This window comes from Rana temporaria, chromosome 5 (genome assembly GCF_905171775.1).
Source record: "Rana temporaria chromosome 5, aRanTem1.1, whole genome shotgun sequence".
In the NCBI taxonomy this organism is placed as follows: domain Eukaryota; kingdom Metazoa; phylum Chordata; class Amphibia; order Anura; family Ranidae; genus Rana; species Rana temporaria.
The window spans coordinates 418632925-418660882 of NC_053493.1; the positions used below are offsets into that span (position 1 = coordinate 418632925).

Here is a 27958-nt window from a genome sequence, read left to right on the forward strand (position 1 = left end):
CTTTTTTGTTTTAATGTGAAAGATGATGTTACGCCGCAACAATCGTGAGAGAATCGGGATCTATCTTCTAAGCAAAAAAATTGCAATTCTCATTTTAGCCAGAATCATGCAGCTCTGTACCCTGCAACATAAAAAGTGCAAAGACCACCATAGAGTAATTTTCTAGCAAAAAACAAATGATGATTTTTACATGTAGTAGAGAAGTGTCAGAATTGGCCTGGGTGGCAAGGGGTTAATTACCATGAGTAATATACAAATAATTATTATAAGCACTGTGATCCTATCAGTCTGCTGTAGTGTGTCAGCTTGTATTTATATTGAAATAAACAAAAACCAAAAGGTTGACGCTGCGCTAAATTAAATATTGAATTATAAATGTAAATAGCTGCTAGCACTAAATTGTGTACAACAACTTGGTAACATAAAAAAGAAAAAAACAGTGCAGCGCTAGTGAGTGATATTGTGCTCATATAAATTAATAATAAACAAAAAAAGTCATTGTGGAATAAACTGAAAATTTAGCCAGAATTTTCAGTTTATTCTAGAATGACTTTTTTTGTTTATTATTAATTTATATGAGCACAATATCACTCACTAGCGCTGCACTGTTTTTTTCTTTTTTTCTTTTTTCTTTTTTTTCTTTTTTTTGTATTTATATTGGCCGCTCTGAATGTAGCTTCTGACAGGCTGCGCAAGCAGGCCCGTATCTCCGGAACTATAAATGATAGCCGTCCCATATTTTGACCAGTTGTGGGGTAGCTCTTCCCATGCCTACCCCCAAATGTGGGGTTTCTGTGACCTCTGGTCATCGAACTACAACCCCCCAAATTCGATCTTAGAAAAAAAAAAAATCTTAAAAAAAAAAAAAAAAAAAAATTTTTTTTTTTTTTTTTTTTTTTTGGGCAAATGGGCCTATCTTGAGAAAGGGGCCTGGAGCTGCAGCTCCATCAGCCCCATTGTTAATCCGGCCCTGGGCACCCCTGAAATGTTACTGTTGGATCATCGCCTGTGCAACGTGATAGTTGGGTCGGCACATGCACATGGTGGAATATTTAAAAAACCCACTTGGGACATAGGTGGAGACGGGTGTTTGTGGGGACAATAAGGTACTTACGTGGAATGTCCTATTGGAACAAAAACTGGTACTATCTATTTGTTAGGATGTTGGCGAACACATGCCTAGCCACCACCATCCCCTTGCTTTTAATTGGCTATCACATGGTATTTTGTTAATAATAGTGTAGCACCCCCCTGACACCCCAAAGGCAGGATGGCTCCTCCAGAGGCAGGGGCAGGCTAGCATTTCATCCAGTTACTTTTCACTTTTTACTTTTCACTTTTTAGAGTTTTATTGCAGAAAGGAAGTGAGGGTAAGGGTCCCAGATACCAAAGCAGATCACTTACAGATTCTCCAGATCAATGTCCAGCTTCACAGTGTCAGAAACTTTAAGGCGACCCGGCAACACTGTTAGCATGTTCCCAAATTTCAGCGCAACTTTCAAGTGAGTCACCGGGCCCTTCTGAGAAACCGGTCTGCCTCCTGGCTCTCTCTAGCAAGGGGCCTGCCCTGGGTCTCCTCCTTGGCACAGCTTCCTCCAGACCAGGCAGGACAGCTTCAGGACCACTTCAGCGCAAGTTATGCCTCAAACCAGGCTGTTAGGCCTAACAGCAGAGCTCCATCCAGTAGCACCCCCCTAGACCTCAGGAAGAGAGTACAAATATTTATACCTCCCCCCAGCATGCACCTAAACTTCCAAATGGATTGGCTCAAGAAAATATAAATATTCATAACTCAGTCTTGTTTATGAAATCTCATACTTTGACCAGTGACACCTACTGGCGACAGTAAAAATCACAACTCAACTGAAGCTTAGGGAAAAAACGGGTGAAGAACTACACAATTAGTCTAGGATGACTACCACCCAGCCAAAAACTAAAATTTAGCCTAATAGCCCCAGTTTAAGTTAAGGGGGCTACAATAGGTAGTAAGACTATGCTACAGGGAGGACTACTGGAATCTACTGACAGATTGCACCACATGTGTCTTTTTTTTTTTGCATTGACCCCAACGTTCCACTTTAACGGGTTATTATTTCCTTACAGTAATAATCAATTTTCTGCTATTATGAGAATGCAGATAACATAACTTTTCAAACTCTCCAATCACGGCACACAAAGCAGATTTATACCATAATTGCTGGGAAGCGGCGCGCCTGGATTTTGTTAGAAAAAACCTTCCTTGACAGGCGATTTGAAGGGGGTCGTGTGGCGGACGCGGCGCACACTTCCTCTGTTTCCTCTCATTTAAACTGATTACGGCATTTTTATTTATTCTAAAGTTCTGTTTCGCTGCTCTCTCTAATTGTCCTCCGTCTCGGCTACTTTGTAATACGATGACTCCGCTGCCATTTTTTTGTTCACCGGAGAAATGCACATTACTGCGCACGGAATAAACCCCACCCGACGCTTCACCTTGTTTGCGAAGCCCAAAAAAAAAAAAGAAACAGCTTTTCTGGTAATGAGCTCGCCTAATGGCCTCGGAGCGCCGCTCTCACACAGTGCCGGAGCCATCGCATCTCGCTAATGCTCACCGGTTGTAATATTGATTTTCAGATAAATTCTCCCAATGTTTCTCTAATGGGATGTTTAAATTGATATATTCAGGTTAAAATTGAATTTTTGGACTTTTTCCAGGTGCTGGCAGAGCAAAATTTCTGGAATTGTTCAGTTATTGGACTTTTGCATTAACTGATAGCGAGTCGAGGCGAACGCCGGGGAACGACATGTTGAAACATACACTTAAAGCAGTTTATTTTTGCTCTTTTGCCTTCTCTTGTCCCCCCCCCCCCCCCCGCGCCCTCATCAATATGCTAATGACATTTTTGAATAAACTCCTAGCTATTCCTCCCATTGGCTCCTCTACCCCAGTAGAATGTGGAGTTTCCTGTAGAAGTGAAGTCCGGGATGAGAGCGGAGAGACTCTGGAAGTGAGGGTCCCTCACTGATAAGTACTTAGGGCCCCATAGCAGGACGTGGTCCATATCCTCCAGAACCCCCTGGTCTCATTGCTGGCACAGTCTACTTTCCTTGGATTTATAGGTCTGTCTGTGCCATCCTAATTCGATTTCCGGGCTGTGGGCACTCAATGGCCCGGATTCACATACAGCGGCGCATATTAATGCCGCCGTACCGTATCTACTTTACGCTACGCCGACGCAGCTCAAAGAGGCAAGCACTGGATTCACAGAGCCAGTGCTGCCAAAACTGCGCTGTGTTTCCTAGGCGTAAGCCGGCGTATGTGGAAGTGGGCGTTAGCCATGCAAATGAGGCGTGACCATGCAAATGACGCATCCCAGTGCGCATGCTCACAATAACGTCGGAACTACTCCCTAAGATACGCCGGATCACTGCCTACGGCGTGAACGTAACCTACGCCTAGTCATATTCACGTCCTACGTAAACGACGTAAAATACGTCGGCTTGTGTTCCCTTTGCATTGATGCTGCTGAGTTACACCTCCTTTATGGGGCATAACTTTGCGCCGGACGTATGACTTTACGCGCACTGCGTCGGACGGACGTAAGTTCGTGAATCGGCGTATCTCCCTCATTTGCATATGTGAATAGAAAATCAATGGAAGCGCCAAATATGACCAGCGTAAATATGCGCCCACTCTACGCCGGCGTAGGCAAGTTACGTTGGTCGAATGAAGCCTATTTTCAGGCATATCTTAGTCTCTGTGTCAGGCGCACAGATACGACGGCGCATATTTGCACTTACGCGGCGTATCTCGAGATACGTCGGCGCAAGTGCTTTGTGAATCCGGGCCAATATGCACAGGCTCAGGGTAGGCCTATCTTTGGGGTCTTGTAGCACCTCCAGGTATGGGGCCAGTTTGTAATTCCTCTGCAGCGGCTGGTAAATGGTTAGCTTCTTGTTTATTTCATTTCTCCATTCACTGGCCCAGATTCAGGTAGATTCGCGCAATATTTGCGTGGGCAAAGAGCAAATATTTTTCTCTGCGCCCATGCAAATATTGCGCTTTGCCCGCGATTCACGGAGCAATTGCTCCGTAAATTGCGCGGGCGATATGTTAATCAGCCGTGCCTAAGGCTGCCTAATGTAAATGATCCCGCCGGGGGCGGGAATCATTTAAATTAGGCGCGCTCCCGCGCCGAGCGAACAGCGCATGCTCCGTCGGGAAACTTTCCCGACGTGCATTGCGGCAAATGACGTCGCAAGGACGTCATTTGCTTCTAAGTGAACGTGAATGGCGTCCAGCACCATTCACGGTTCACTTACATAAACGACGTTAAATTTGAACGTCGCGAGCGGGAAGCGCAGCTATACTTTAGCATTGGTTGCGCCTGCTATTAGCAGGAGCAGCCTTATGCTAAAGTCGCCGTACGTAAACTCCGTACCTTGCGTGCGCAGGGCCCGCGCAACTTTTGTGAATCGGTGGTAGTATGCAATTTGCATACTATACGCCGATCACAAAGGCCGCGCCCCCTAGCGGCCAACGCAAGAATGCAGCCTGGGATGTGAAGGCATAAGGAGGCTTATGTTTGTCACATCCTAGGCTGCAGTCGGTGTAACGAGGTTCCTGAATCAGGAGCACTCGTTACACCGGAGCAAGTAAGCCCTTGCGCCGCGCAATCTATGGTTGCGCGGGCGCAAGTGCTTCTTGAATCTGGCCCACTGTGTTTTTAATTTGAGGTTTTGTCAGGCCGAATTGTTGGGAGTTTGGGGTAGACAAGGTGCTCCTGAGTTGTTGAAGGAGACACGGCTTGGACTGGTCCTTGTTGGTCAGTAAGACTTTATGGTGGTATAAGTTGGGGGGGGCTGCTGCTGTGTAGGTGGTCCCAGTATGATAGCGCCCTCTTCTGCAGAAGTAAGGGAAATCTGCCCAACTCAGACTAGCAAACACTGTTGGAGGTGTTCCAATGCACTTGGAAGAGGTGCTTGTAGAATTCCAGATGAAATATTTCTGTTGGGTTGGTGTCCTATTTGAATTAGTCTGTGTAGGTGACAGGACCCCAAACTTTACTGCCACCAGGAAGGATTGGGGTGATGACACTGTCAACGACTCTAAGCCTCTCCTCCTTTTCTCTCTCCTCTCCTTATCTCTCTCTCCTCTCCTTCTCTTTCTCTCTCTCTCTCTCTCTCTCTCTCTCTCTCATCTTCTCTCTTTCTCTCCTCCCCTTCTCTCCTCTCCTCTCTCTCTCCTCTCCTTCTCTTTCTCTCCCTCTCTCTCTCATCTCATCTCTCCTCCCCTTCTTTCTTTCTCTCCTCCCCTTCTTTCTTTCTCTCCTCTCCTTATCTCTCTCTCTCCTCCCCTTCTCTCTTTCTCTCCTCCCCTTCTCTCTCTCTCTCTCTCTCTCTCTCTCTCTCTCCCCTTCTCTCTCTCTCTCTCTCCCCTTCTCTCTCTCTCTCTCTCTCTCTCTCTCCTCCCCTTCTCTCCCCTCTCCTTCTCTCTCTCTCCACCCTTCTCTTCCCTCTCTCACCTCTCCTTCTCTCTCCCCACCCCTTCTCTCCTTCTCTCTCTATTTCATTCTATCCTCTCTCCTTTCCTCTCTCTTCTCTCCTCCCCCTGTCCCTCTCTTCTCTTTTCTCCTCTCCTCACGTCTCCTCTCTCTCCCCTTCTTGCTCTTCTCTCCTCCTCCTTCTCTTCTCCTCCTCTCTCCACTCCATGTCCCTCTCTCCTCTCCATCTCTCTCCCCTCTCTCTGTCTTCCTCCTCTCCTTGTTTCTCTCTCCCTTTCTATTTTATCACTCTTATCTCTCTCCATTTCCCCCTCCTCTCTCTCTCTCTCTCCTTTCCTTTACTCCTCCTCCTTTCTCTCCTTTATGCCTCATTCACACGAGGCGGACTCCGTTGCTACGGAGTCCACCTGCTCCCGTCGGCTCAGCGGGAGATCAGTCCGCAGATCTCCGCTGAGCCGACGGATGACAAGCTCCTCTCTGCTCACTGAGCGGGGAGGGGCTTGTCGGGCACCGCTGTCTCCTATGGAGCGATCTGATGAAAACGGACAGCATGTCCGTTTTCATCAGATCTTACCCGATCCGATCCGCATGGGCGGATGGGGACGTGCCCCCCATACGTCTGTTTTTAGCGGATCGGATAGGGTCGGATGTCAGCGGACATGTCTCCACTGACATCCGACGCTCCATAGGGATGCATGGAGCGCCCGTTCAGGTCCGCCGTCAAAACTGAAAGGCGGACCCGAACGGTCCGTCCGTGTGAATGAGGCCTTACCCTCTATCTTTACCCCTCGCTCTGTTAATAATACAAGTTACCTTTATTTGCAGGACCAAATACAATTCAGCTTTGCCAAGGCCACTGAGGAGTTATGAAGGATTGGGAGTTTGAATGGAATGGGGGTGGGAAGAATAACTCCCAGGACATAATTCAAGGTTAAGAATAATATGAAGGGGGTATCGGGGGAAGTCCATGTAGAGGATTTATACGCCCCAAATTTCTCATGTCCTTCTTAGTCCTTTTACATTTTACAGCTATTCTCTCTCCTTCTATAACTGCTGTCTCCCGCCTTCTCTCTCTCGTCTTCTCTTCTTTCTCTCTCTCCTCTTTTCTCCTCTCCTCTCCCTTCTCTTCTCCCCTCTCCCTGTCCCTCTCTCCTCTCCATCTCACGCCCCTCTCCCTGTCTGCCTCCTTGTCTCTCTCCTTTCTCTCTCTTCTCTCTCTCTCCTTCTCTCTCTCTCTTGTCTTCTATTCTTTCTCTCTCTCCTCTTTTCTCCTATCCTCTCCCTTCTCTCCTCTCTCTTCTCTTCTCCCCTCTCCCTATCCCTCTCTCCTTTCCATCTCACTCCCCTCTCCCTTAGGTAGATTCACAAAGAGTTAGGCTGGCTTATCAGTAGATAAGCCGACCTAACTCTGAATCTACGCCGGCGTTTGTTTAAGCGTATGCTCAAACAGAGATACACTTAAACAAAGCTAAGATAGGCCGGCTTGCGCCGTTCTATCTTAGCTTGCAATGTTTCTGATGGCCGCTAGATGGCGCTTCCACTGCGGCCGGTGTAGATTATGTAAATGAGGGGATACGCTGATTCACAAACGTACGCCAGGCCTACGCCGTCGAATTACGTTGTTTCCGTAAGGGATAGGCCGCCTAAAGTTAGAGCTATGCTCTAGTAGTCTAGCCAATGTTAAGTATGGCCGCCGTTCCCGCCGCAAAATTCGAAATGTTAACGTCGTTTGCGTAAGTCGTCCGCGAATCGGGATTTACGTTGTTTACGTCCACGTCGAAATCAATAGGCCCGTACGGCGTACTTAGCCGCAATGCGCACTGGGAAATGTAGTCGCCTGGCGCATGCGCAGTGTCAAAAAACGTCAAAAAACTTGGTCAAGCCTCATTTCCATACAACACGCCCCCCTCCAACCAATTTGAATTAGGCGCCCTTACGCCCGCTCGTTTGAGGCTACACCGCCGTAGATTAGCAGGTAAGTAGATTGTGAATCACTACTAGCCTAGTTAATTTACGGCGGTGTAGCCTAAACAGGCTAGGCTACGCCGACCTTAATTTAATCCCATCTCTCTGAATCTACCTACCTGTCTCCCTCCTCGTCTCTCTCTCCCTCTTTCTTCCTTTCTCTCTCCCCCTCTCTCTTCTCTCTCTCTTCCTCTCTTTCCTGCATGCTCTCTCTCTCCTTCTCTCTCTCTCCCCTCCTTCTTTCTCCTTTTCTTTCTACCTCTCCTTTTCTCTCTCTCTCTCTCTCCCTTCCTTCTCTCTCTCCTCTTTTCTCCAGTCTTCTCCTCTCCTCTCCCCTCCCCCTCCTTTCTCTTCTCTCCCTGTCCCTCTCTCCTATCCATCTCTCCTCTCTCTCTGCCTTCTTCCTCTCCTAGCCTCCCTCTTCCTCTCCTTCTCTCTCCCTCTTTCTCCTTCTCTCTCCCTCTCCTCTCCCACCTTCTCTCTCTCACAATTTCTCTCTCCATTCTTCTCTCTCTCCCTCTGCTTCTATCTCTCCTTCTCTCTCTCCCCCCTTCTTCTATCTACCCTTCTCCTCTCTCTCCCCCCTCTCTTCTTCTCTCTCTCCTTCTCTCTATCCCTCCTTCTTTCTCCTTCTCTCTCTCTCCCCTCCCTCCTTCTCTCTCTCTCTCTACTCTCTCTTTCCATCTGTCTCTCCATCTCTCTCTCCCTCTTTCTTCCTTTCTCTCTCCCCTTCTCTCTTCTCTCCCTCTCTCTCCTGCATGCTCTCTCTCTCCCTCCCCTCCTTCTTTCTCCTTTTCTTTCTACCTCTCCTTTTCTTTCTCTCTCTCTCTCCTTTCCTTCTCTCTCTCCTTTTCTCCTGTCTTCTTCTCTCCTCTCCCTCTCTCCTATCCATCTCTCTCCTCTCTCTGCCTTCCTCCTTTCCTAGCCCCCCTCTACCTCTCCCTCTCTCCTCTCTCTCTCCCCCCTCTTTCTCCTTCTCTCTCCCTCTCCTCTCCCACCTTCTCTCTCTCTCTCACAATTTCTATCTACCCTTCTCCTCTCTCTCCCCTTCTCTCTATCCCTCCTTTCTCCTTCTCTCTCTCTCTCTCCCTCTCCTCTCCCTCCTTGTCTCTCTCTCTCTTTCCATCTGCCTCTCCCTCTCTCTCTCCCTCGGCCTCTATCTTTCCTTCTCTCTCTCTCTCTCCCCAATTCTTCTCTATCCCCTTCTCCCTCTCCCCTCCTCTCTCCTCTCTCTCCCCCTCTCTCCTTCTCCTCTCTCTCTCCCCAATTCTTCTCTATCCCTTTCTTCTTCTCCCTCTCCCCTCCTCTCTCCTCTCTCTCCCCCTCTCTCCTTCTCTCTCTCTCGCCTTATCTCTCCCCTTCTCCTTTTCTTTCTCCCCCTCTCTCTCCCTCTCTCTCTCTCATGGTCTCTGTGTCCCCCACTTTTACTCTCTCTTCCACTATCTATCTTTTTTGACACAATTTTTCACAGTCAGTCTCATGCTGGTATGTGGATATTGAGCGGTAATCTCTCTGCCTTACCAGCACAAGAAGCCGTCCTGCTCCTGCCTTCTCCGGGAGATCCCAGTTGAGTCCAGAGCTCCAGCCTTGGAATGCATGGTATGAGTATGGTAATGAAGTAATAAATGAGGAATCCTCCCTGGAATGGGACATTTATTAAAGGAGCTCATGGGAATGTATTGTAAGGAGGTGTAGCACATCAAATACACTTAGTATCAAACAAATCACGTAAATCATTTCATTTTCCAACAGTCTGAATTAGTAAAACTCTCTCACATTTATAGCGTGGGTCACTTCACTTGCAGACAAGGAATCAAGCAAAACACTTTTATTAAATAGCTGATAAATATTCAGATCTGCTGTTGCAATGGTTTCAGTAAAGCCGGAAACCATGTTTGCATCCACACTTGCACACACTCTATACCGGGGGGGGGGGGGGGGGGTCTATTGTTGCTGGGACGGGGCTGTATTTTGTTGCTGGGGAAGGGGGCCTATTGCTGGGATGGTCTTCTGTTGCTGGGGAGAATCTATTGTTGCTGGGGGATCTATTGTTGCTGGGGGATCTATTGTTGCTGGGGGTAGTCTATTGTTGCTGGAGTGGATCTATTGTTTTTGTGGGTGTTAATGTTGCTAGCTGCAAGGGATCTATTTTACTGCCTTTCTTGTTATCATGACCAAATTAGCACCACAAAATGATACTTGGTTCTGTATTCCCCTAAAATTGGCAGTACTGGGAGGTGGGTATGGGGTTGAAACAAGGGATAGTGCTCAGAGGTGGGTAGGTGGTGGAGACAAGGGATGGTGCTTAGAGGTGGGTAGGGGGTGTAGACAAGGGATGGTCCTCAGAAGTGGGTGGAGACAAGGGACAGTGCTCAGAGGTGGGTAGGGGGTGGAGACAAGGGATGATGCTCAGAGGTGGGTAGGTGGTGGAGACAAGGGATGGTGCTCAGAGGTGGGTAGAAAGTGGAGACGGATGGTGCTCAGAAGTGGGTAGGAAGTGGAGACAAGGGATGGTGCTAAGAGGTGGGTAGGGGGTGTAGACAAGGGATGGTCCTCAGAAGTGGGTGGAGACAAGGGACAGTGCTCAGAGGTGGGTAGGGGGTGGAGACAAGGAATGGTGCTCAGAGGTGGGTAGGTGGTGGAGACAATGGATGGTGCTCAGAGGTGGGTAGGGGGTGTAGACAAGAGATGGTCCTCAGAAGTGGGTGGAGACAAAGGGACAGTGCTCAGAGGTGGGTAGGGGTGGAGACAAGGGATGGTGTTCAGAGGTGGGTAGGTGGTGGAGACAAGGGATGGTTCTCAGAGGTGGGTAGGGTTGGAGACATGGGTTGGTGCTCAGAGGTGGGTAGGGGGTGGAGACAAGGGATGGTTCTCAGGGGTGGATAGGGGGTGGAGGCAAGGGATGGTGCTCAGAGGTGGGTAGGGGTTAAAAACAAAGAATGGTGCTCAGAGGTGGGTAGGCGGTGGAGACAAGGTATAATGCTCAGAGGTGGGTAGGGGGTGGAGACAATGTATGGCGCTCAGAAATAGGTAGGGGATGGAGACAAGGAATTGTGCCCAGAAGTAGGTAGGTAGTGAAAACAAGTAATGGTGCTCAGAGGCTGGTAACGGGTGGAGACAAGGGATGATGCTCAGAGGTGGGTAGTGGGTGGAGACAAGGGATGATGCTCAGAGGTGGGTAGAGGGTGGAGACAAGGAATGGTGCTCAGAGGTGGGTAGGGAGGTGGAGACAAGGGATGATGCTCAGAGATGGGTAGGTGTAGAGACAAGTGATGATGCTCAGAGTTGGGTAGGGGGTGGAGACAAGGAATGGTGCTCAGAGGTGGGTAGGGGGGTGGAGACAAGGGATGATGCTCAGAGGTGGGTAGGGGTAGAGACAAGGGATGGTGCTCAGAGGTGGGTAGGGAGGTGGAGACAAGGGATGATGCTCAGAGATGGGTAGGTGTAGAGACAAGGGATGGTGCTCAGAGGTGGGTAGGGAGGTGGAGGCAAGGGATGATGCTCAGAGGTGGGTAGGGAGGTGGAGACAAGGGATGATGCTCAGAGGTGGATAGGGGGTGGATACAAGGGATGGTGCTCAGGGGTGGGTAGGGGATGGAGGCAAGGCATTAATGCTCAGAGGTGGGTAGACGGTGGAGACAATGGATGGTGCTCAGAGGTGGGTAGGGGGTGGAGGCAAGGGATGGTGCTCAGAGGTGGGTAGGAGGTGGAGATGAGATGATACTCAGAGGTGGGTAGGGGGTGGAGACAAAGGGATTGATGCTCAGAGGTGGGTAGGAGGTGGAGACAAGGAATGGTGCTCAGAGGTGGGTAGGGGGTGGAGACAAAGGGATTGCGCTCAGAGGTGGGTATGGTTAGTGGAGACAAGGGGTGACTCGGGGAAGGCAGAAAACAACCTGCACCTGTTCTCTAAGAACAAAAAGCCCAGAGTGAAGCTAAGCCATGAGAATAAAGCCAATCCCATAATTGCACCAATAATACATTACAACTCACATTTTACAGCTACAACGTCTTGTTTTCAGTTGGAATAATTTGTGGAAGTTCTTATGCATGTAAAAGTGTGAAAGGGCCTGTACTCTCCATTAGAGGCTCATGTGATAGGGTGACTTGTGATAGGGTGACTTGTGATAGGGTGACTTGTGATAGGGTGACATGTGATAGGGTGACAAAGCAGGAGCAACATTGAGAGACAGCGAGAGAGCGTTGTTACCCTATAACAGGAAGTGGCCAAATGAAGGCTCTTCATGGCAGGATCACCCAGGGATTATATTATTCAATGCTTTCGCGTTCATAAGATTGAAAATAATTATTGAAAGGAAATTGTCAAAGCTTTTATGAGATTTTTAGTGATTTATTTTATTTTTTTCAACTTTAATACAACTTTCCTTTAAAGACGCAGTGGCGTCCTCCCCGATGGCGCTGTGTGTTTTCCTCATTGTCCTTCACTGACACGGCAATCAGGTCTCCGTTCTCTGCGATTATAGAGATTTGTTGGAGGTCACGGCGAGATGTGCGCCAATTATCCGCAACTAAAGGAAGTTAATGACTTACAAGATACCCAAGTCAAGTAACGAGATAGAAGTGGAGGAAATAATAATTAGCCGCTCTGGGTAGGAAGAGATACAAACTTTCAGGATTCCGAGTGGACTTCTGATTGTGAGTAGAAGGTTTGGGGTATCTAATAAGATCGATCACCCAGCTAAATGATTAGTATAAAATATTGATTGATTAGGAATAGCCGGGGGGGGGGAGGGCTAAGGATTCTCCCTTCTTCATGACTTAAAGTGATACTAAATGTTATACACATCCACTACCTAATGGCTCTCTAATCTATTTTTCATGAAACTGGTGATCTTGTGCACGTGCTATGGGGGGCAGAGACATGCGGGCTGGATCCCGAGCATGGCTGTGTGCGTCCATTGACACACACAGTGCAGCTTGATCCCGCCCTTGCTCCCTGTTCACAGGATTTGATTGACAGCAGCAGGAGCCAATGACTCCCGCTGCTCTCAGCCAGGCATGTGAGAGCGGGGAGAGGGAGGAGAAGACCAGCACACGGGCATAAGAATTTTAGTGGGGAGGGGTGGGGAGGTCACAGCAAACAGCAAAAGTTTTTTAATCTAACGCAAGGTAGAATCACTTTAAGCTGGGGGGGGGGGGGGAGATTAGGGGGCCCTAAATATGCAGACAAAAAAATCACTAAAAATGCACAAAATATGCACAAAAAAAAATCAAAAAACTCCACAAAAAATGCACTAAAATTTAACAATAGTAATACAATATAAAAATATTTAGTATAAACAATCCCATTTAATGTTAAGTTAAATAATGTGTATGCTATTCTAAATAATATTTTACAAAATGTATATCTAAATATAAAAAAAAAAAATCATCTAGATGTCATGGCACATGTTTTTGATACATTGTTTATTATATAAAGGATGCAGGGCTCAGCAAAGTGTTTAATTGTTTTTAATAAAATTGTGTTATGTGAAATAAAAGTATGTTTTTTTAAAATGTATATAGATATAAATGTTGTATTAATATTTAGAATATCATTAATATTATTTAATCTGTATGCCAACATTAAAGATGAGTAAATCCATATTAAAAAATAAGAATAATAATGATAAGTATTGTTATATTAATTTTAAATATGAATATACAGTTTGTATTAATATTTATATTCTCTCTCTCTCTCTCTCTATAAGTACACACACTATATATATATATAAATAAAACTATAGCTGCCTATGTAAAATGCTTTATGTGAGGTAATAGTATTTTTTACTTTCTTATGTACATATACATTTTATGTTAGTAGAGTTTTTAGTGTGTGTGTGTGTGTGTGTGTATATATATATATAATGGTATTTTTTATTTCCTTATGTAGATATACATTTTGTGTTAGTAGAGCTTAATATATAATGATATTTTACATTATTAGAAATATTTTATTTAAACATTATATATATATATTCTAAACTCTACTAACACAAAATGAATATCTACATAAGAAAATAAAAAATACAGTCCTATTATTTCACATAAAGCATCTCACATAGGAAGCTACATTTATCTATACACAGTAGTATATATGTGTATATCGTAAATATTTAAATAAAATGTAAATTTGCATGTAATATATTTAAATAAAATATTTTTTTAATATAATAATACTGATATAATAATAATATTTAACATTATTAGAACTATTGTATCAATATTATTAGACGAGCAAATGCTGTATTCTCAAAGCACTTGCTCCGTAAGTTGCGGCGGCGTAGTGTAAATAGACCGGCGTAAGCCCGCCTAATTCAAATTTGGAACAGGGGGGCTTGTTTTATGTAAAATACGTCGAAAAACGCCTACGCAAAGGTGTGAATGCAGCCTAAAGGCCCTAAATATTTTTTTCAATGTTTGCCAATGTGCAGGTAGACTATATATAATTTGTTTACAGTATATACACATTTTTTTTTGCATGCCATATCCTAAGCAACGTGATTTTCTGCTTCATATGCAAATGACGGGCTAATGGTATTTTTCTGTTAATTACACGGCATTTAAGTGGATAATACAGAATTAGGATATATCGCCGTGCGCTATTTAGAGGCACGGACTAATGACTGGCGGCTGTACTGTACCGCTGGAGAGGGTCTGACTTTAATTCACTCTTTCTATTGCGATGTAATTGCTGATTTGATCTCCATTCCGCTGCTGATTGTGTTCTTTGTTTGGCTGAGCGTCCACCTCGCTCTGTTAATTTTATGGTCGGTCGTATATATATATATATATATGGGACGCGAATAGTAATGGGATCTGTGATTCTACATCTCATTAGGACTCCCACATCCTGGACTGTGCAGTTAGCCAAGTTTTAAATGGAAAAGTAGAGAAATTTGGTCAATGAGGGCACCCGGGATTCCCAGCGGTGGGAGGCCGCCGTTTATCAGCGGGGGGCGCGGTGTGTACAGATCGGCGGGCGACGAGTCATCGGGAATGAGGTGGATTATCTCGCTGGATGCCATGATTGATGTTGGGTTTACTTTTGGGGTCATCAATAAACTTTATTAAACATTTTTAGAATTCTAACTCTTTGTGGGAATGTACCCCAGTACTCATTCTTTTGGGTAAGGGGTTCTAATGTACCTCTGGGCAACGGGTTGTAATGTACCCCTATTTTCAATCCCCCGGGTAAGGTGTTGTAATATACCCCTGTACTGATTTCCCTAGGTAAGCATTAGTACCCTAGGGGTTCTAATGTACCTCTGTACTCATTCCCCTATGTGAGGGGTTCTAATGTACCCCAGGTAAGGGGTTCTAATGTACCTCTTTACTCATCATTCCTCTGGGCAAGGGGTTGTAATGTACCCCTATTTTCAATCCCCCGGGTAAAGTGTTGTAATATACCCCTGTACTGATTTCCCTAGGTAAGCATTAGTACCCTAGGGGTTCTAATGTACCTCTGTACTCATTCCCCTGTGTTAAGGGTTCTAATGTACCCCAGTATTCATTCCCGCAAGTAAGTGGTTCTAATGTACCTCTGTACTCATTCCCCCAGGGTAAGGAGTTCTAATGTACCCCTGTATTCATTCCCGCAAGTAAGTGGTTCTAATGTACCTCTGTACTCATTCCCCCAGGGTAAGGGGTTGTAACATATCCCTGTACTCATTCCCCTGGGGAAATGGTTCTAATGTACCTCTTAGCTCATTCCCCCAAGTAAGGGATTCTAATGTACCTCTGTACTCATTCCCCTGTGTAAAGGGTTCTAATGTACTCCTCAGGCCATAGGGCAGACTCTGCATTTGCCCGGTGGGCCGGGGGCCGCCAGGGCTGCCTGCTCCGTGGTCTGATGGTGATCAGGCCGCACAGCGGGAGGTAAGCGGCGCCCGCGGCCTGTTCAGGGTTAACAGAGGTCGTGGCCGCCACTCATCTACCGCCATGCGGCTGTGCCTGTGTCATCTCCGGGCTCTGACGCAACTTCAAAGGATGTTAGCGGCTGATTGGCTGAGCTGTGTGTCTCTCACACACAGCTCAGCCTCAGAGCCGACATTGACAGTTCTGCTCTCTGCTCGGACACTGCTCCTTCCGCCTCTCTACTCCTGTCTGCCCCGCCCACGCCCCTGTTTATGCCCTGCCCACACCCCCTGTGTTTGCCTTGGGACATGTAAAGGAAAGCAAGATTGGAACACAAGATAAAATCTGCAGACAGCCTGCCCCTGAGCCTCCATACTGGGGTGAGTAAGCTCCCCCTCTCTCCTGCCTCCCAGTGTGTATATATATATATATATAAAACAAATTTAGGGGGGTCTGTGTGGACTCTGATGTAAGGGGGGTCTGTACTGACTCTGATGTAAGGGGGGGTCTGTGTGGACTCTGATGTAAGGGGGTTTTGTGCGGACTCCGATGTAAGGAGCCCTTTTTATTTATACCCCCCCGACCTAATTTTTGTCTCAGTCTGGGCCTCATACCCCTGTATTCATTCCCCCAGGTAAGGGGTTCTAATGTACCCCTGTACTCATTCCTCTGGGCAAGGAATTGTTATGTACCTCTGTACTCCTTCCCCTGTGTAAATGGTTCTAATGTACCCCTGTACTTATTCCCATGGGTAAGGGGTTTTAATGTACCCCTGTACTCATTCCTTTGGGCAAGGGATCTAATGTACCCCTGTACTGATTTCCCGAGGTAAGGGGTTCTAATGTTCCCCTGTACTCATTCCCCCAGGTAAGGGGTCCTAATATACCTCTGTATGCATCCCCCTGTGTAAAGGGTTCTAATGTACCCCTGTATTCATTCCCCTGCGTAAGGGGTTCTAATGTACCCCTGTACTCATTCCTCTGGGCAAGGGGTTGTAATGTACCCCTGTACTCATTCCTCTGGGCAAGGGGTTGTAATGTACCCCTGTACTCATTCCCCCAGGTAAGGGGTCCTAATGTACCTCTGTACTCATTTCTCTGGGCAAGGGGATGTAATGTACCCCTGTACTCATTCCCCCAGGTAAGGGGTCCTAATATACCTCTGTACTCATTCCCCTGTTTAAAGGGTTCTAATGTATCCCTGTACTTATTCCCCTGGGTAATGGGTTTCAATGTACCCCTATACTCTTTTTTTTGGGCAAGGGGGTTCTAATGTACCTCTGTACTCATTCCTCTGTGTAAAGGGGTAGTACCCCTGTACTGATTTCCTTAGGTTAGGGGTTCCAATGTACTCATTCCTCTGGGTAAGGGGTTCTAATGCATCCCTGCACTCACTTCTCTGGTTAGGGGGTTCTATTGTACCCAGGTAAGGAGTGTTAATGTACCCCTATATTCAATCCCCCAGGTAAATGGTTCTAATGTATCCCTGAACTCATTCCTCTGGGTAGGGGGTTCCAATGTACCCCTATACTCATTTCCTTTGGAGGGAGTGGATACCTGGTCACCCCCTTATTATAAAGGGTGCATCCAGATCCCTCCATAAGTCACCCCTATTTTATTATTTCCTCCACTTCCTTTTTCTGTGAACACAGACATGGGGACGATGCTGAGGGCAGGGTACTTTGCAAGGGGGGAACGTCACCTTTGCCACCCCCCCCTTTCAGAGTACCCTATTGAAGGGTATACGGCCTGGGTACACAGGGCACACACATGCTCACTGTCCTCCCCTTTCCAGGCCACCCAGGTTGTATGTCTGGATAAATGTGTGTGTATGGAGTACTAAGGGGGGCAATTCTCTGTTCTCCCCCTTTGGAAATACAGTATGGGGATATCTAGGTCAAGGGGCAGAGGTTGCAGGGTCAGTAGGACAGTGTATTAGTGCCACCTATCAGTGCAGCCTCATCAGTGCCCACCAGTGCTGGCTCATCAATGCCGCCTCATCAGTGCGCATCAATGCTGCCTCATCAGTGCCTATCAATACTAGCTCATCAATGCCGCCTCATCAGTGCACCTCAATGCCGCCTCATCAGTGCCCACCAGTGCTAGCTCATCAATGCCGCCTCATCAGTGCACATCAATGCCGCCTCATCAGTGCCCACCAGTGCTAGCTCATCAATGCCGCCTCATCAGTGCACATCAATGCCGCCTCATCAGTCCACATCAATGCCGCCTCATCAGTGCCCACCAGTGCTAGCTCAACGGTGCCGCCTCATCAGTGCACATCAATGCTGCCTCATCAGTGCCCACCAGTGCTAGCTCATCAATGCCGCCTCATCAGTGCACATCAATGCTCATAGGTGCCGCCTCATCAGTGCAGCCTATCAGTGCACATCAGTCCCGTCTCATCAGTGCCCATCAGTGAAGGTAGAAAAATTACCTCTTTGCAACATTTTATAACAAACTATGAAAACATTTTTTTTCAAAGTTTTCGGAATTTATTTGTTTATTGAACAAAAAAAAAAAAAACCCCAGCAGTGATTAAATACCACCAAAAGAAAACTCTATTTGTGTGAAAAAAATGATAAAAATGTCATTTGTGTACAGTGTTACATGACCGTCATTCAAAGTGTGACAGTGCTGAAGGCTGAAAACTAGCCTGGGCAGGAAGGGGGTTAAAGTGCCCTGTAGGAATATGGGTTCATTTGTAGGGCAGTGTACACTGGGTTATCAAGGCAATGTACAGGGGTTAGCAGGGTAGAGGATAGCAGGGGAGTGTACATGAGGTCAGTTGGGCAGAGGACAGGGATCAGAAGGGCAGAGGATTAGAGATTAGGTGGGCAGTGTACAAATCAGCAGGGCAGAGGATAGGGGTCAGTAGATCAGAGATAATGAGAGGTTAGGTGGGGAGTGTACAAATCAGCAGGGCAGATGATAGGGGTCAGTAGGGCAGAGGATAGGAAGTCAGTAGGGGAGTTTACAGGGGGTCAGAAGGGCAGAGGATAGGGGTCAGTAGGGGAGTTTACAGGGGGTCAGTAGGGGAGTTTACAGGTGGTCAGAAGGGCAGAGGATAGGGGTCAGTAGGGCAGAGAATAGGGGTCAGTAGGGCAGAGGATAGGGGTCAGTAGGGGAGTTTACAGGGGGTCAGTAGGGCAGAGAATAGGGGTCAGTAGGTCAGAGGATAAGGGTCAGTAGGGCAGAGAATAGGGGTCAGTAGGACAGAGGATAGGAAGTCAGTAGGGGAGTTTACAGGGGGTCAGAAGGGCAGAGGATAGGGGTCAGCAGGGTCAAAAGAGCAGATCACAGGGTTAAGCAGGGCAGAGAACAGGTGTTATTAGGGCAGAAGATAGAAGTTAGTAGGGCAAAGGAAAGGGGGTCAGCAGGGCACAGGATGCAATGTTAGTAGGGAAGTGTACAAGAGTCAGTAAGGCAGAGAATAGGGGTCAGCAGGGCAAAGGACAGGGGACAACAGAGCAGATGACAGGAGTCAGCAGGGTGGAGAACAGGAGTTATCAGGGCAGAAGACGGAGGTCAGTAGGGCAGAGAAAAAAGGGTCAGCAGGTCAAAGGACAGAGAGTTAAAGCTGTTATAGCTGCAAAGGGCGGGGCCAACTCAATATTGAACCCTACGGACTAAGACTGGGATGCCATTAAAGTTGATGTGCGTGTAAAGTCAGGCGTCCCAATACTTTTGGTAATGTAATATATTGTGTGTATATATATCATATTTGTGGACATAAGAATCCTGTGTGTCACGATTGTACAAAGATATACAATGTTCTTGTAGGGTATAGCCGCACTTTACGCCTAATGCGGCACCTTTTTGTGTGGAGGAGTTTTTTTCTTCTATTCTTCCACTTAGTCGCCGATAACAGTCCTCGCCTTCCGCCAATTTATTATCCTCTCCTATCTGACACATTTGTTTGTATGGAATGCGCCCGGGATACATTTTATTTGCTTTATAACCAGACAGATTGCTTCTTTAATTCACCGATTTGTGAGCCGCGTTCTTCTAAAGAGAACCAATTAAGCGCGCGTTCCGGGGCGCGCTCTTCACACAGCCGTTTTGCGAGTAAAATGATGTAATTAATGGTTGTTTGTATTCGTTTTTCTTCTTCTTCTTTTTTTTTGTTGGCCTCGCTGACAGTATAATAACTAATTCCATGTTTTCTTCTGTTCCCTTCCCCCGGGAAGTCATCACGCTGTGCTGCATTTTCAAGTGTCGCATCCCCCGGACCAAGAAAGAGATCGAGGCGCGATACGCGCAGCGCCAAGCTGGGAAGGAGTACGCGGACAAGCTGGAGACGGTTCCGCCATTAAATGAGCTCACCGACGTTCCCGGAGGTAATGTTCCTTCATATCTGATAACTCATGATGAAAGAAGTTACATAGGAGAGTGATATACGCTGTATACAGTGCCTTGAAAAAGTATTCATACCCCTTGAAATTTCCCACATGTTCTCAGGTTACAACCAAAAACGTAAATGTATTTTATTGGGATTTTATGTGATAGACCAACACAAAGTGTCACATAATTGTGAAGTGCAAGGAAAATGATAAATGATACAAATAAATATGTGAAAAGTGTGTGGGGGGGGGGGGCATTTGTATTCAGCCCCCTTTACTCTGATAACTAAAATCTAGTGGAACCAATTTCCTTCAGAAGTCACCTAATTAGTAAATAGAGCCCCCCTGTGTGTCATTTAATCTCAATATAAATACGGCTGTTCTGTGAAGCCCTCAGATCTTTGTTAGAGAGCCTTAGTGAACAAACAGCATCATGAAGGCCAAGGAACACACCAGACAGGTCAGGGATAAAGTTGTGGAGAAGTATAAAGCAGGGTTAGGTTATAAAAAAAAATCTCCCAAGCTTTGAAGATCTCACGGAGCTTCTGTTCAATCCATCATCGGAAAATGGAAAGAGTATGGCGCAACCGCAAACCTACCAAGACACGGCCGTCCACCAAAACTGACCGGGCCGGGCAAGGAGAGCATTCATCAGTAGTGTTGAGCGGAATACGCCATATTCGATTTCGCGATATATCACGAATATATAGACGAATATTCGTGAAATATTCGCTAAAATCGAATATTCGTGATATTTTATCAAAAAAAAATTTTGTGGTAGGAGAACTCCGATTGGCTCTGATGCAAAAGAAGGGCGGAGAAAGTATTCGCGAATATTCGTGATATTTTATCGAAATTTCGCTAATGCGAATGCGAAATTGATTGCGAAATTTTGACAACTGTGGTAGGAGAACTCTGATTGGCTCTGATGCAAAAGAAGGGCGGAGAAAGTATTCGCGAATATTCGGAAATCGAATATTCGCGATTGCGAATATTCGGCAACATAAAAGAATCGCCTCAGCTTAGCTACTCGGCCCAGGGTCTCTAATCATACCAGCAATGCTTTTAGACGTCGATAGGATGTGATCTGTTTTAAAAATAAATTTGAAAAAATACGAATATTCGGAATAGCGAATTTTGGCCGCGAAATTCGAGTTATTCGCGAATATTAGAATATGCCATATTCGTAACGAATATTCGCAATGCGAATATTCGTGAGCAACACTATTCATCAGAGAAGCAGCCAAGAGGTCCATGGTAACTCTGGAGGAGCTGCAGAGATCCACAACTCAGGGGGGGAGAATCTGTCCACAGGACAACTATTAGTGGTCTCTCCACAAATCTGCCCTTTATGGAAGAGTGACAAGAAGAAAGACATTGGAGAAAGAAAGACATAAGAAGTCCTGTTTGTAGTTTGTGAGAAGCCATGTGGGGGAGGGGACACAGCAAACATGTGGAAGAAGGGGCTCTGGTCACATGACACCAAAATTCAACTTTTTGGCCACTGTGTGTGGGGAAAACTAACACTGCCCATCACCCTGAACACACCATCCCCACTGTGAAACATGGTGGTGGCAGCATCATGTGGTGGGGATGCTTTTCTTCAGCAGGGACAGGGAAGCTGGTCAGAGTTGATGGGAAGATGGATGGAGACAAATACAGGACAATCTTAGAAGAAAACCTGTTAGAGTCTTCAGAAGACATGAGACCGGGGCGGAGGTTCACCTTCCAGCAGGACAACGACCCAAAAGTACAGCCAGAGCTACAATGGAATGGTTTAAATCAAAGCCTATTCATGTGTTAGAATGGCCCAGTCACAGTCCAGACCCAAATCACATTGAGAATCTGTGGCAAGACTTGAAAATTGCTGATCACAGACGCTCTCCATCCAATCTGACAGAACTTGAGATATTTTACAAAGAAGAAGAATGGGCAGAAATGTTCCTCTCTAGATGTGCAAAGCTGGTAGAGACACCCCCAAAAAGACTTGTAGAGAAAGGGGGTTCTACAAAGTATTGACTCCGGGGGGCGCCATAAAAATGCCCCTCCTCCCACACTTTTCACATATTTATTTGTATCATTTATCATTTTCCTTCCACAATGATGTGACACTTTGTGTCTCTCACATAAAATCCCAATAAAATACATTTACGTTTTTTGGGTGTAACATGAGAAAATGTGGAAGATTTCAAGGGGTATGAATACTTTTTCAAGGCAGTGATTGTCACTTCAGGGTTAAAGTGTTAATAAACTATCTTCCTGCAAGAAACATTGTAACATTTAATTTCCTATATTAACCACTTCAGCTCCAGACTTCTTTTTTTTACACTTTTGTTTACATGTAAAATGTATCCCAACATTGTGATCATAATATCAGTATTAATATTATATAGTAATTAAAAAATATATATTAATAATATCCATAGGTGTGCGCACCCCAAAGCTCAAACATATTTGCATGTGTATATACAGTATACTGATGGTGTCAGTAGAGCGGTGGACGGTGTCAGTAGGGCAGAGGATAGTGTCAGTAGTTTTTTATATTTATTGAATTTTTTTTTTAGGAGCCCCATTAGGGAGCTTTGGTGAAATATTGGGGGTATATTTCTGTGCATTACTGCATGTTTAACCAGTTAGCAACCGCCCTATAGACGAAATACGTCTACAAGGCGGTTGCTTAACTCTGGGAGGGCGTCAATGTACGTCCTCCCAGAATCGCGCTCCCGCGCGCCCTGTGGGGCGCGCACACGGGAGTCTCCGTGACCGCCGGGTCCTCCGGACCCGGCTGATCACGGATCACGGTAAATCGCCGCTGATAGCGGCGATTTACCACGTGATCGCTCCGTCCAATGACGGAGCGATCACTAGTAAAGAAACCGGCGTCATGTGATGACGCCGGTTCCTCCCTCTCCTCTCTGTACCGAACGGTACAGTGTGAGAGAGGAGAGGGGAGAGAGCGCATGCAGCAGCAGCTGCTGCGGGCTGCATCTGTGACACATGCAGTCACAGATCCAGCCATCCCTCCCTGTGCAATACTCTGCAATAAAATCAACACTCTGAAATAACCCCCCATACTCTGCAATTATGCCCCCATACTCTGCAATTATGCCCCCATACTCTGCAATTATGCCCCCATACTCTGCAATTATGCCCCCATACTCTGCAATTATGCCCCAAAATACTCTGCAATGCCCCAAAATACTCTGCAATGCCCCGCAATACTCCGCAATGCCCCGCAATACTCCGCAATGCCCCGCAATACTCCGCAATGCCCCGCAATACTACGCAATGCCCCGCAATACTCCGCAATGCCCCGCAATACCCTGCAATACCCCACAATACCCCGCAATACCCCACAATACCCCGCAATACCCCACAATACCCCGCAATACTCCGCAATACCCTGCAATACCACACAATACTCTACAATACCCCACAATACCCCACAATACTCTGCAATACCCCACAATACCCTGCAACGTCGTCTATGGGGATTTTTAAGTAGCAAAGTTTGGCGCCATTCCACAAGCGTGTGCAATTTTGAAGGGTGACATGTTGGGTATCTATTTACTCGGCGTAACTTCATCTTTCACATTTAAGCAAAAGAATGAAGAAAAAATACTAAATTTGCCAAATTTTATAACAGAAACAAAGAAAAATTATTATTTTTTACAGAATTTTCAGTCTTTTTTCTCTTATAGCGCAAAAAATAAAAAACCCAACGGTGATTTAAATACCACCAAAAGAAAGCTCTATTTGTGTGAAAAAAAAGGACGAAAATTTCATTTGGGTACAGTGTTGTTTGACTGAGTAATTGTCATTCAAATTGTGAGAGCACCGAAAGCTGAAAATTGGTCTGGTTATTAAGGGGGTTTACGTGCCCAGTGGTCAAGTGGTTAACGCAGTATATTCCAGTGTGTTACTGCACGTTTAATGCAGCATATTTCTGTGCATTAGTGCATGTTTAAAGTAGTATATTTTGGTGTGTTATGTGCCGTTTAATGCGGTATTTCTCTGTGCGTTAGTGCCAGTTTAATGTAGTATTTTTCGGTACAATGTGCACCACACAGGGTGATTAGGGTGTGCCCAGGCACACCTGGCACACCCTGTGCGCACGCCTATGAATAATATCATATATTAAAAATGTTAGGATAATAATGTTAAGGATATTATAATACTATTGATATTGCCTGATATTATATTATTGATACAGTCCACAAGGTTTAGGAGGGTGTCTATGGGAATGTTTGACCATTCTTCCAGAAGCGCATTTGTGAGGAGAAGGCCTGACTCGCAGTCTCCTCTCTAATTCATCCCAAAGGTGTTCTATCGGGTTGAGGTCAGGACTCTGTGCAGGCCAGTCAAGTTCCTCCATCCCAAACTTGCTCATCCATGTCTTTATGGACCTTGCTTTTTTTTATTAAAAAAAAATACAGGAGGGGGCGCCAGCCGGGCCCCTGGGGACCATCGGGTCCCTTATAGGTGTAATGCAAAAAGAAAAAAATATATAAAAAAAAAATACAGGAGGGGGGGGGGGCAGCCGGGCCCCTTACAGGTGTAATGCAAAAAAAAATAATAATAACCTAAAAAAAGAAAAAAAGAAAAATGGGAGGGGACCGGCCAGACCCCTTACAGGTGTAATGCAAAAAATAAATAAAAAATAACATAAAAAAAAAGGGAGGGGACCATCGGGCCCCTTACAGGTATATTGCCTGTACCCCCCTGATGGCGGCTCTAACTGTCAGCCTTGCATTGCCTCATGGGACTTGTAGTTTTGCAACAACTGGAGGGTCCGCCAGTTTGAGACCCCCCTGACTTAGACCCTCAGGCCCGGATTCTCAGTGGAGATACGCCGTCGTATCTCTGCGTTGTGCCATCGTATCTATGCGCCTGATTCTTAGAATCAGTTACGCATAGATATCTATTAGATCCAACAGGCGTAAGTCTCTTACGCCGTCGGATCGTAACTGCATATTTACGCTGGCCGCTAGGGGCGTGTACGCTGATTTACGCGTCAAAATATGTAAATCAGTGTAATCAGTCTTCTAAATGTATTGTTAGAATTTTTTTTTAGGGGGAACCTCCCCTTTAAGAGCCTTTGACAACCTTAACATTAATGTTGCACTCGGGGCAGCCGGCCCTCCTGCCCACCCCTTCACTCAGCCCTGGTAGCAGTGAACCTGGACCTCGTCCCTTACTAATGATATGGCGGTGGCTTCTCGGCTGGCCTCGGAGTCTGACTACCCTTAAAGATTTGATTTTTGGCCTCCTTAACATTAATGTTGCACTCAGGGCAGTTTTCCCTCCTCCCCGCCCCTTGTCCCAGCACTGGCAGCACTGAACCTGTACTTCGTCCTTACTAATGATATGGCGGTGGCTTCTCGGCTGGCTTCGGAGTCAGACTGCAGTACATTTACGAAATCTGCCCATTCATTATATCCGTATGAGGCTTGGCCAACCTTAAGATTAATGTTGCACTCAGGGCAGCTGTCCCTGCTGCCCACCCCTTGTCCCAGTGAACAAGGACCTCATTCCTTACTAATAACCTGGCGGTGGCTCCTGGGCTGGCCTCTGATTCGAACTGCAGTACTTTTTATGTAATTTGCTCATTCCTTATATCCGTAAGAGCCTTTGACAACTTTAACATTAATGTTGCACTCGGGGCAGCCGACCCTCCTGCCCACCCCTTCTCCCAGCCCTGGCAGCAGTGAACCCGGACCTCGTCCCTTACTAATGATATGTTGGTGGCTCCTCTGCTGGCCTCGGACTCTGACTTCGGTACTTTTACGGAATTTGCTCATTCCCATGGGCGTCCGCTGAAATTTTTTTCAGGGGGGGGGGGGGGGCGCTTCCGCAGCGGCGATACACAGTCGCATTTAACCCTTTCTTCAAACGCTAGCAGGGATTAAAAGCACCCTGCTAGCGGCCAAACAGCGCAGCTAAAACAATGGTAAAGCAGCGCCAGCTGGCAGTGTGAAATAGCTCTTGAGTTAATTCAGCTTCACTCCATGCCCATATAAATATAGCCTAGAGAATGTACAGACCCCCCTTCAGCACAGATGGACCCCGCTTCAGCACAGACCCCCCATTCTGCACAAACTCCTCCATTCAGCACAGATGGACCCCCCTTCAGCAAAGCCCCCCCCCCCCATTCAGCACAGAAGGACCCCCCATTCAGCACAAACCTCCCCTTCAGCTCAGACCCACCCCCCCTCCCCCATTCAGTACCTCAGATCAGCCATCAGCACGGCATGGGCACAGCAGGTTCCCTCCCCCTGTGTACACATAAACACTGGAGGGGGAGGCGGCTTCACTCTGCTCGCTGTGTCTGTGTGACATCCGGCCCAGGTCCACAGCCACGAGACTCTTCAACACCTTTCTCGATTTTCCAGGGGGGGTCAATTGCCCCCCTTTGCCCTATGGAGCGGACGCCCATGCTCATTCCGTATATTCTTAAGAGCCTTTGACAACCTTACCATTAATGTGCAAAGCCGCCTACAGAATATGACTTGCAGCCCCATGGCGATTCTTTCTTTTATTGTGGGTGGAAGTAATGAAAGGAGCTTTTAGGTCAACACTTTAGAGTTGTTAGATTAAGGTTATATAAAAAGATCCGTTTGCTGCGATAAGTGTGTCTCTGTGTGGCTCCATTACTTGCTTTTAGCTAGATTCAGAAAGAGTTAAGCCGGCGTATCAGTAGATACGCCGTCGTAACTCCGAATCTGCGCCGTCGTACATTTAAGTGTATTCTCAAATTGAGATACACTTAAATGTAGCTAAGATACGACGGCCTGCGCCGTCGTATTTTAGCTGTCTAGTTCCGCCGGCCGCTAGGGGCGTGAACTCTGATTTACGCCTAGAATGCGTAAATCAGCGAGATACGCCTATTCACGAACGTACGCTTGCCCATCGCAGTAAAGATACTCCGTTTACGTAAGGCGTTTTCAGGCGTAAAGTTATTCCACCAAAAAGCTGGCCTAGCCAATGTTTGGACGTCGTTCCCGCGTCAAATTTTGAAAATTTTACGTCGTTTGCGTAAGTCGTCCGTGAATGGGGCTGGACGTAATTTACGTTCACGTCGAAACCAATAAGTCCTTGCGGCGTACTTTGGAGCAATGCACACTGGCATATGTCCACGGACGGCGCATGCGCCGTTCGTTAAAAACGTCAATCACGTTGGGTCATGGTTTATTTACATGAAACACGCCCACGCCGCCGTAACTTAGGAGGCAAGTGCTTTGTGAATACAGCACTTGCCTCTCTGACTTACGGCGGCGTATCGTAAATACGATACGCTGGCTCAAACATACGCCGCCCTACGTGAATCCAGCTATATCATTTTATATATTTCTAGTCTTCTTTGCTGAACTGAAAAAATTTCTGAGTAGTCAGAAAACAACCCGACCGACTTGAAATCTCAACTGGCCCTTCCCGTGGCCCTCCCTATTATTAGTGTCAGTGGGAGGAATAGTGACCCATCATTGGTGTCAGTGGGAGGAATAGTGTCCCATCATTGGTGTCATTGGGAGGAATAGTGCCCCATCATTGGTGTCAGTGGGAGGAATAGTGTCCCATCATTGGTGTCATTGGGAGGAATAGTGCCCCATCATTGGTATCAGTGGGAGGAATAGTGTCCCATCATTGGTGTCAGTGGGAGGAATAGTGCCCCATCATTGGTGTCAGTGGGAGGAGTAGTGTCCCATCATTGGTGTCAGTGGGAGGAATAGTGACCCATCATTGGTGTCAGTGGGAGGAATAGTGACCCATCATTGGTGTCAGTGGGAGGAATAGTGCCCCATCATTGGTGTCAGTGGGAGGAATAGTGCCCCATCATTGGTGTCAGTGGGAGGAATAGTGCCCCATCATTGGTGTCAGTGGGAGGAATAGTGCCCCATCATTGGTGTCAGTGGGAGGAATAGTTGTGCATGCACGGTGTGCTTTTCTGTTTATTTTTGTTCTTATTCTGTCTCTCACTGTTATAATAAGCCGACCATTAAAATGATAGACTGATCGTTTCTTTGTCAGTGGGGAAACGTACAAAATCAGCAGGGGGTCAAATACTTTTTCCCCTCCCTGTATACCCAGAGTTCATCTATGGTGAAAAGAACCTTACGTTATAGTCTTCTGCTCCTGGATGTGAACGGTCCACCATGTGTATCTTTCTTGTATGTATAAATGTGGTGTTCGGTTCTTACATTATTCACGTTCTGTTTCTTTCTTATAGTTTTGTTCCATCATCATCTTCATCTTCCTTCTCATGAATACATTTGAGCTTGTGACTGCTGAGGAGCTGAATAGTACATGTACGTCA

The 27958-nt window shown here is 46.5% G+C and overlaps 1 protein-coding gene across 1 annotated transcript in view; it reads left to right on the forward strand.

The window, feature by feature from the left end:
- Positions 1-27958, forward strand: part of TMIE (transmembrane inner ear) — a 112825-nt gene that overhangs the window by 68965 nt on the left and 15902 nt on the right. The window contains exon 3 of the mRNA XM_040355212.1: positions 19495-19644. Coding sequence (XP_040211146.1) covers positions 19495-19644 — 150 coding nt within the window. The remainder of the gene's footprint in view (positions 1-19494; positions 19645-27958) is intronic.